The sequence below is a fragment of the Schistosoma mansoni genome (assembly GCF_000237925.1).
Source record: "Schistosoma mansoni, WGS project CABG00000000 data, supercontig 0170, strain Puerto Rico, whole genome shotgun sequence".
NCBI lineage: Eukaryota > Metazoa > Platyhelminthes > Trematoda > Strigeidida > Schistosomatidae > Schistosoma > Schistosoma mansoni.
The window spans coordinates 400,623-411,628 of NW_017386057.1; the positions used below are offsets into that span (position 1 = coordinate 400,623).

Below are 11,006 nucleotides of genomic sequence, written 5' to 3' on the forward strand. Positions count from 1 at the left end.
TCACAATTATGTGAATTATCAACTGAATTATGGTGCTTCCTCAAAGGAGATATTTTATTTAACTCAAATGTGATAAAATTCATTTCATATCTCTTTTTTCTTCTTTCCCTCCTTATATTATGTTTTGTACTGAATAATTTTCGATCAAAGAGATCTTCTATTGGTCTAGAAATTGAATATAATGGCTTCGAATTTCAAATTTATTCAGTTTGCAATGTAGTCTTGAGACACATATGATTCATTCTGCATTAGGAAAAAATGTGTTTGTGAATGGTGAAATATTGAAAAGTAATTCTAAAAATATTTAAAGCATAGTGAATATAGAAAATATTTTCATAGAGGAATAACCCATTAGGTTCCAATTTCAACAAAACTAATTAATTCATAAATGGTTTATTTCTGATTTTAATTTATCATATAATTATAATGTTTTTATGTACTGTAATCATGTTTCTTTAATGGTTTGTGTTTTTGTTTCAGAATGATTAAATTGGCACTACATTTGTTGATCAGTCTATATATATTAAGCGAAGTTTCCTGTGACGGTAGGTTGAATTATATTTTTGTTAAAGCAGTGGCATTTCTATCTTTAAATATGTTTATAAGTCTTAACATGATAAATAATACGTATAATTAATGATACTGTAGTGAACAGAACACTAGTTGGGGACAATCGAATGTATTGTAGTACAACATTACAGAATATCTCATTAAAATATGAGAACCATATAGTGAACAGTTAATTTGCAAAATAATAATCAAATGTCTCAATCTTAACTGTTCATTCTGTAAATATCAATCCATCTTCTCTGATTTCATTGTTCATGCATTTTCGTACCGAGTGCGCTTCATTCCTGTTCTTTACTAATCGATCTTCTGGCAAAATACATTCTATGTCTGACCATCATCATATACTACCTATTTGGATATAAGTAGACCACACCACAATACCATCGATCGGTTTCTGAAGTTTTACAGATGATATGTAATCCAATAAATTGTTTTACTACACAGAAACATTTTCGTGGTTGGTTTATTCCTCTTTTATGAAGGAGGAAATATTACATGTGAAATTTTTCTACTTAAACTCACTTATTTGTTTTGTTTGCTAAATTAAACTCAGCTAAGTTATTAATGTACTTCAACTGTCGAAGGTTTAGAACAAAACTGTAAAATTAATAGATCTTTACCCTTATTTTTTTGTATCTTACTCTTGTTAATGTAAGTGAATAAAGTTTGATCATTGTTTCTTTTGGGTCCTGGATTTCACTGCTAATTAATAACCAAGTTTACTTAAAAGGGTAAAAATATCTATGCTTTACTAGATCAAAAGCACATACGTCTAAATCGGTTAATAAATAAACAGCTCTTATCAAAATGCAGTTTTGATACCTTTTCAACAATAAGTTAAATCGAGATGAAAAAAGGCTGAAATGTATCTAACTACTGTAGTTTCTCAGTAGTTTGAGAAATCATTAGTTCGCCTACGTTTATTGATCAGATAACATTTGAGAATACATATCACTTTAGAGTGATGAAATAGAAATATACTGGTGGATAATAATGCCAAATTTTAGATCTATCTTCTCCAAACCTAACAGTTTACTCTAATCCGTTCTTAAAAATAGACGTCACCATGAGCAGAAATTAGCTGGACAATATCTGTTTCACACTACTTTGAGGTTGTCGTAAGTGGATGATGCTGATTAATAATAAACTAGAATGGAACAGCTTGTCAATGCTTACTGGTAATAAATGCAGCTCCAGGTGATATCAACGACAGAAACTATTTATTGACTTATTTCCCTGGTTCTTAGTTTAATACATGTCGATATTTTATATATGGTCCTTTTTGAACTGTCTAAAATAAGTAGTAAATTTCAGAGTAGACAAAATATCTAAATCCTTAAAACTTCTTTCATTATTTTTTTATATATAGAAATTATTACGTGAGATAGGTGGCATTGCTTTAGTTTTACTGTGATGATAATATCTTTGAATACTTTTTCACATTAGGAAACCCAGTATGATACATAAATAAATTATATGAGTTGAAAGAAATTTGTGATCACTACCAATATAATATAATTAATTAATTCCTAACTACCTCTCACTATTCATATCATGTACAAACGTTACTTTAACTTAATGTTAGTTTATTTTTGCACCAATGTAATTTGCAGGTTTTTTTTGTGTTTACATAAAGACATCGTCACACAAACACTATGTACTTAAGTTTGAATATGATTTTGAAACTCCACTTCACCTAACAATTTCTTGATAGCGATCAACCGGATGTTTACTATGACCTTTTGATGAATATAATCTACCTTTCTGGTGTATTTTCTAAGCTAGTTGATTTTAACTTAGTATCAACGGAGTAGTTCAACATTTATGATAAGCTATAATTTAGTTAACTTTACTAATATGACGTGTTAATGGGTTCCAAATAGTATATAACTCAGAGTTACTGCTTTCTATGACCTTCACTACCAACTACTATATACTAGTCTTTATATAATCAATTATAAGTAGTTGTTTGGATTAGATGAAGTAATAATATATAAATTTAGACAGTTTTAAACGATATGTCTCGTTCCCAGCATAATTTCATGAATAATATTATGAAATAGCATAAATAGGTAAACATAATTATAAATGCTTATTTGTACCAAAGTTATAGACGGATGAAGGTAGTTATTAACTAGAAAATATGCAAAAATAGTATTCATTAAAAATTTCTAGTACAAAATGGTTACATAGACATGTATCAAATTTAGTTGGTTACTATCTGTACTTTTTGTTAAATTCACTAGTTGAATTATCAGATGGCCTATTATATTCTGAAATTTTACGTAGCAAATAATATTATGTGAGTTCCTGTTCACTTAGATAAAGCGAATAACTGGAAGATCACATTGATTATAATTTTCAAAAGTACTAGTTAGTAACCATTAAGATGAAGTTGTTCATTTCTTTGTTGATTTAATTTACTGTTACTTTATATCAAACGATTTAGATTCAAAAAATTATAGTTCACATATTTCGTCGAGTTATTAATATCAAACATTATATTTGGCAGTCCTTCAATTTATATAAGTTTTTTCTATAGTCTAAACAAACAGTTGTTGTATTTAATTCATTTTTGTATTAGTTGCTTGAATTTTCCCATTGATGAACAACAACTTTGGGATCCAGGTACATCCAGCTGACCTGTCCCAAATGGGACGAGGCGCCCATTCTGGATTTCATCACTAGCTACCATCATCTCAGCCGTCGTACTTGTTAATTTCAGTATGAAATGAAGTGTTTCATCAATAGATTCATCATTATGTAAAAAGGTTTTCGTATACAACAAATTCTATATCATAACTCTGAGCTATTCACTAATAAATTGAACCATTACTACTCACAAATGATATTTATTCATGAGAATTTATTATTTACTTCCTAACAATAACAATAACATTTCCATAAGTCCTAAGTTTTTTCTGTAACTTATATATATATATATCTGTTTCCTTGAGAAGTGATTTATAAATGGGGAGAAATTTGCTTGCAGGAGGAAAAAAGGTTATTGTTCAAATGAAAACAAATTGCTTATATGAATATAAGAGAAAATAATTTCATTTTTATTTTTCCCAATTATTCAGCTGACTAAAACAAAATGTATTTTTCTTCATTAATTTATGATAAGAAACATATTGTGTATTTTAAGTATCTCCCACAGTCTTTTCAGGCAGGTCGATAAACTTTTTTTTGTTTGGTTAAATTTATAGAAAAAGTGGTAAGTTTATTTTTGTTCGAACAAAATGTTGGCGGAGAATTATCAATTTACCAGCTAATGTTGGTTAAACAACTGTTCCTTTTTGGTAGAATACTCACTATCCGTGTACATAAAAGATTGATACGTATATTAAGGTTGGTAGTAAAGTGGCACTACCTTGATAGGATAGATATTTAGTAATTCCTAATTTTCAATGAACATCTAGCTAAAAGCAGTCCGAAGGATTGACTTTTTGATTTATAGATAAGCATTTCATGTTCAATGTTTGGAAATATAAACTACTGCAACAGTTGACTATTATGTTGAAAATCACTTTTATCCTAAACAAAGAAGTCATTAAACTAACTCAGAATTAAATCTGTAAGATATTTCAGGTCTCTTCTTAGTGATGATAAGTAGAATTTCTACCCTGAATTAATGTAATAACCAGTGTCATTTCATGAAGAGAAACCTAATTAATTTCTGAATATCATTACTGTTAGTAATTGAAAGCAAAATCTATTGGACACATATTAAATGCATAAATGAATGTTAAATAATCTGAATGAATTTATTAAAACGTTAGTTACAACAAGTAGTACACTAAACAGATGTACCCAAAACAAGAAGTATACGAAATGTTTGAAAATTATATGCCTTTTTAAGTACGAAAGATATTTGAAAAACCCTTGTATATTTGTTTGTTTACTTTTCATTGATATTTTGTCAATCACTGATCAGAATCCAGCTTAATTTTTTTGTTTCACCGATGTTTTTCTCATGAACTGATTACAGATTGTAAATAATTCAGCCAAAATGGGCTAGTGAGAGGTGTTTACTTTTGAAAGGACGTTCCATGGGTGCACTAGTAAAATTCAGTTCATAGTTTAATGATACCTATTATTTCCTCTCTAATGTTTAAGCAAGAAAATTACCATTTAGGAAATTTCGGCAAGTTAAGAATGATACTCATTAGCTTTATGTTCAATCAACCAAAAACATATATGCAGTTTTTGAAACCTGTGAATAATGAGCCCTATCTAAGCACAAATTTATGAATGTGATAGAAAATGAATACTTATGACTTTTACATCATTGTATGAAACCGCTTATCTTCAACGAAGTTTGCGTCAATTTAATTATTAATTTTGTGCGTTAAATGTCATAAAAACGAAATATACTTCTCATCACAGATAGTCCTGCATCATAAACAAAGTAAATGATTTCTAACATTGAATATATCACGTTTTTGTGAGACAACATCGAACTGACTTCAAGTCAGTATAAGTGTAAACATTCAATAGATTTCTACTCAGTAAGTAGTTAATAAGTTTCACGCTGAAATTATGTTTCACCGTTCACTGTTATTTCCCTCTTATCTACAAGCGCTTGTTGTTACTATATGCAATGAAATGATTTAGTTCGTTAATTTAAGACTTGACAAATATATTTTTTTCAGAAGTAAAAATTTAAATAAATTGTTTTTAAGCCTCAATCGAATTACTGATGAATAAATTTACGAGCAGAAATTTTTTGGAAATATAGTGATCTTTTACTTCAGGAGAGCTACGGACTAATTCTTATATTAATTAAGGCTGATGAACATATTCATATTCAGTCGAGAAACAATTTACTTCATTGAATAAGTTATGTTTTCTAAATTACGACCCCAAATTAATGAAACTTGTCTTGATGTATTTTTGTTATTACTCATAATGTACGCTAACATACACACAACGTTTCTTTAAAATCCTCATAAACTCACAGTGTATCCACATACTTCAATCCTCATTTTATTTTGTACTGTACACTAATAATGGATGTAGATTCAGATTACAGAGCTAGTTTTGATATTGTTCACTTTTTTATAAATCTAACAAAATATCACTTGTTTTAAAATGCACTGCTATGGTGAAAACACCTTAATTTGGAGGAGCTTAAATGGTTCGAAAGGTGAATATAAACGCTTGTAAACTTACTTTTTCCACTGAGCTTCAGTCCCCGAAAATAGGCTTATCCTCCTTTTTTACATGGACTGATTTTGTAGTCAATGATTAGATAGTTTTATTTTCATTATAGCATAATCCTACACACCTCATGTAAACGATCTCTTCCTTTCCATGATTTTACTATCAAAACTTATGTGATTTAATCAGTAACATTATCTTCATGTGTTTGAACAATTTATTTATCACTCAATAGACTTTTATTACCTCCTACTTAATACATATAAATTCACGCTTTACAGAATCCATTATCAAACATTAAGCTTGATTATTTCTACAATTTAATTCACGTACACACTACATGCTGGTTATTCCAACATTTATAGTCAATTTCAGATTTATAAACCGGATTTTAAAAAATAAGAAATTAGCTCAAAATTCTTTAAATAATTCACTTTAAATCTGTAAAATTACACGTTGACTAGTCCTTGAAAAAGATCTAATTTCCATAGTAAAAGTATTAAATAGTTTGAAGCGATAATGAGAAATAAAATAAAGGTCACTCCGTTACAAAACTTGCATATTTCTATCATATGATATTTAGGATTAAAATGATGTAAAATCATTGAAATATAACCTCTTAGTATGAATATTTTGACAAAGTCTATGTTTGCAATTTGATGATATCATGGATAATGATTGACCATGGAATATCAACAGCGGGAAAATACAGAATGCTACAAATTACGTTCAATACCATACTAATCAAAAGTTTATGGCTCATGTAAGTCGTTACGAAGTCGGATAAATGATTAGACTTATAATGTGTAAAATAACATTTAGTTGTATGTGTATGCAATAAACAAGTTCTAAATGAAATCTGACACCTTACATATATTTCTCTAATATCAGTTTTCATTCGAAATCTATTCAAATATGAATTTTATCTATTGAATCCATAACTATTTCATAAGATAAAACAAAACTACGTGCTTTCAACTCTTGAGGTCAAGCTATACTGATATTAATGCTATAATTATGATTATTATTTATCAAGTCAATTTTCTGTCAGTTTCACAATGTTAATGTTCTTTTTCTTTACATTTCGTTTTTCTTTTTACAGAAGATAATAATCCATTACAACCATGGGATTCTTTAGAATATAATCCTCAAAATCGAGTAATCGCTCCTTATAAACGTCGACAAATATTTCGTTTCGGTAAACGAAACTCACATCCAACAATTTATAAAGAAATGAATGAATTACCTAGTCTATGGGATATTTATCGTAAATGATAAACTGATAAAGTCATTTTTTTAAACAAAAGAAATCTATGTATGATTAAAATAAAATACATTGAATAATTGATATTTATTGTAACCAATGATTTTTATTTTTTGTCTAATTTAAACTGAATCGAATAATCCAGCATAATCTTAAAAAACGTTCTTATTTTACGGTTTCGTAAAAGTAATAATAAAGAAAAAAAACACCTTTAGATATTGATTATACTTCTATGTTGCATCGAAATGTTACTGACAGTGTTTCTTCTTTTCAAACATAAAAAATGTATAACAAAGGATGTTTATTATACTGACGAACTTTGGATCCAGTTGTCATTAAAGTAGCTGTATGATTAGATGTTTTAAGAACAGTGAAACAAACCTAACGGGTCATTGAAAACAAAATCATGACAAATCAGTGGAGAAAATTCTCTCTTTAAGGTGATATCACTTACCAAACCTTTACAATCATCCAAATAAGTACTTAGAATACATATGTCTATAACAAAATATGAAATTCTTCCATCACACAAAGTAATGGAAAATGTTTTCCAGTCTCAGGGAAAGATTACATAATAGACCAAAGCTAAAATAAATTACTGATATACATATCGATTTAGTGGATGAAATTGTTTTAATTTTACTCATAAAATGTCTATTAGTTTACTAATGGGAATTGTTTCTACAAAAACCAGTCGTAAAAACAATGTAAGTAACAGGCTATCAGTTGTCTTAGATTAAAAGTGTTACTCACTAAACTGTTCACCATTGTATGATCTCTATAATTGTTGAGGAAACGTAAATTGATGAAAATCTTATATTTTATATAGTTGAAATCATGAGTCAATTGAAGCTAGACAACCATGGAAAACCTGGAAGAACTGGATAGCCGTTTCGTCCCATTTTGGGACTCCTCAGCAGCGCGATCCACGATCCCACCTCACGAGATTCGAACTCAGGACCTATCAGTTTCGCACGTGAGCACCTAACCACTAGACCACTGAGCTGGCATCCAACAGTGTTGGTGTCTAACTTCAACCAATCCACTCATGATTTCAACTATACAAAATTACTAAAATCTCCACAAAACCCCGTTCTGATAAAATCTTATATATTTAAATTTTTATAAAAGTTTTTGTTAAAATTAAAATGTCATATATATGAATATGCAGAGAGGTCAATTTCTGAGCATTAAATCATGTTTAGTAAAATCTTAATCATAAATTATCTAAATAAAAATTCATATCCCCCCAAAACAAAACATAATCAATAACTGAAGATCTTAAATGTAGAAATTCTATTCATTTTATTTAGAAGTTTCTGGTAGGTAGATTAATAAAACACTCACTTAAAAATGCAAGTTAACAAAAATTTATAAAATACATGAAATGTTTCTTTCTTTCCTATAAAGAGCCAATTCATTTTATTATTCAAGCCACATATTACAAGTAAAAGCATAAATAAAAACATAAGCATGTGTAACTAAGTTATGAAGCTATTTATCATTACTTAATATATAACTTTTATTCTTGGAATTAGTAATGAATGAATTCACTAAGTATTGTTTGTTTGATGTTTAGGAATGCAACTGGTCAGTCTCTTATTGGCATATGTGCTTACTGTGCGTATTGCCTCCATATTGCCTTAATTCACAAGTATTATAAGCACAAGCAAGTGGCTATCAGGACTCAGTAGCTGAGTGAATAACGCGGTTGACATTAGAATCACGGCTCGTATTATCCCCTACCATCCTTTTTTTGTAAAATGAAGGATGTGAAAAAAATTTAGCAATTGGTGATTGGTGAACTTGTTTTTGAAAGTGTGTGCTCAAGTGCAAATGAACAAACATTTTGTCACCTGTAATAATTTTTTAATTGACTGTAAATGGTGCAGTTTCGTGATCTGATTCGTTCAAATCGAACTAGAATAAAGTTCTTTTATTGGATGTAAGAATTGACATTTTTACATCGGATTATTATTTACAATAATTAACTATTTTCGAATTGTTCCATCTGAGTTTTGTAAAAAATTGTAACTTGGAAAAAAAACAAGAACAAATCCTTTTCATTACCCTGCTATACTGCTAGTTAGTGAATGTATATCGGGATAATTTCTTTTTTTATGAAGTAGAAATGCAACCACAGTTATCAGTTATCGTGACAAGAGTAGTAATAATAATGTGTAGATCATTGAAAGTTAATTTTTGAAAAAACTGACCGTTGTTATTTATAGTTGATAATGGTGATTATTGAATTTGCAAAGGTAGACAAATGTTTAATACACAATTAGTGAACACAATTTCATTTAAGTATTATGTCCATAAGTTAATTTAACACATAGTTCGCTCATTAAATAAACGTTATATTCGTGTAAATGATGAAGAGAAAGTGAATGATGGCATGCCGAAGTCACGCTAACCGTAAAAGATGTGTAAATGAAGCAACTTTTACGCTGTCTGAAATTACTAATAATGTCTGAGAAAAAAGCAAATAATCTTTATAATTCAGTTATTTTGCAAACCGTTATTCTTAATACCAAAAAGTTGATCATTTTAGCTTTGAAAAGGGTGTCGAAATTGAACGCAATACTGTTTTTTTGTAAATCCATTAAAAGGTATAAAATATGTTGACCTGTACATTCTTTGTAGTTGATCACTTATTAATGATCACCGAAAATACATGTCAGTGTTGTACTCAGTCATCATGTAATACGGTAATTGTATTTTTGAGGTGGGCATAATATATTTTTGGCAGCTAATGTTAACAACCAATCTTTTTTAAGTGCACAGCCTTTCAAATTAGTGATCTGAATTTTTTATTTTCATTTGTAAAAAACATTGTAATACTAAATCTCCACAAAACCCCATCTGATAATTAACATTGTAAATGTTAATTAATTAGAAAGACTGAAATTATATTTCCAAATCCAACAGTTCCCTTTGTTAAATATACTGGACGAACAATGAAAAACTATATGTACATTTTCCGTCACAAAGGGATAATAATTACTCCTCTTAAACTGTTAAACAGTAAATCGCTGAATGTTGAAAAATAACCTTTTTTGAAAAGCATATGTAATATTGGTTAGATTAAGTGTCAATGAACAAGCCTATGTCTAGCGAAATAAATTTCTATCTCAATTATATGACTTAATGTGAATAAGGTCAATTGTATCAAGTAATCATTATGTATTTAGAATATCGTATTTCAATCTGTTAAGTTAAACTGTACATTTATTTATCAGACGTCTAAATGACATTTATCAATGTATCGAATTTTTGCAATGCAGTGATAAATCTCATAAGAAACATTATTATTACATTTCGTATGTTCCATTATTATTATTATTATCATTATTATTATTATTATTATCATTATTATTATTAATATCATTATTATTATTATTAATGACTTGTTAGACATGTAAGTCTTCATTATATGACGTTGTTTTCTGTACGGAATCGTTTACTGAAACCGTAAATTTGAAAAACCTTAAAAGCTGTTGGCAAGGTAATAAAGTGAGCGATGATCATTATTCATCTACAGCTTTATTACTATGGAATTGTGATGACCAATCACTGTCTGTTCACTTGACCTGAGCAGTAGAAATTATCTTGTTGTACTAGTGAACTGATCTTACTACATTTCTCTACTGTACCTAGTAACCAAATCATATGAATGTAAAATGGATTATTGATGGTTTCATGACTCCTCCTTAAAATGGAAACAAGAAATTCAAACAAAATTTAAATCAAATTGTGGGTGGCCCTGAAAAGGGCCTTTACTTGGTCTCTACACAGCTCCTTAGGTCCTGATCGATGACTCCACTATGAGTCCGTGACAGCGCCGCACATGGGACAGTTGAACCCAGGTGATACTTCTGTTGGGTCGTAGGCACAGAAGGAATGAAACATAGCGTTGCATGGACAAAAAATCCAAGCACTTCCATCAGCTAGTTCACTGGGCGGCTGACATAGATGGCAAATATCACACAGTCGGTCATTGTGCGCA

The 11,006-nt window shown here is 29.2% G+C and overlaps 1 protein-coding gene across 1 annotated transcript; it reads left to right on the top strand.

Annotated features, from left to right (window-relative positions):
* Window positions 1-481: 481 nt before the first annotated feature.
* Window positions 482-7,008, top strand: Smp_204880 (unnamed protein product; the record flags this gene model as incomplete). Its single annotated transcript, XM_018796832.1, has 2 exons — window positions 482-545; window positions 6,836-7,008. 2 exons carry the CDS (start codon window positions 482-484, stop codon window positions 7,006-7,008), a joined length of 237 nt encoding a protein of 78 aa, XP_018646850.1.
* Window positions 7,009-11,006: the final 3,998 nt, after the last annotated feature.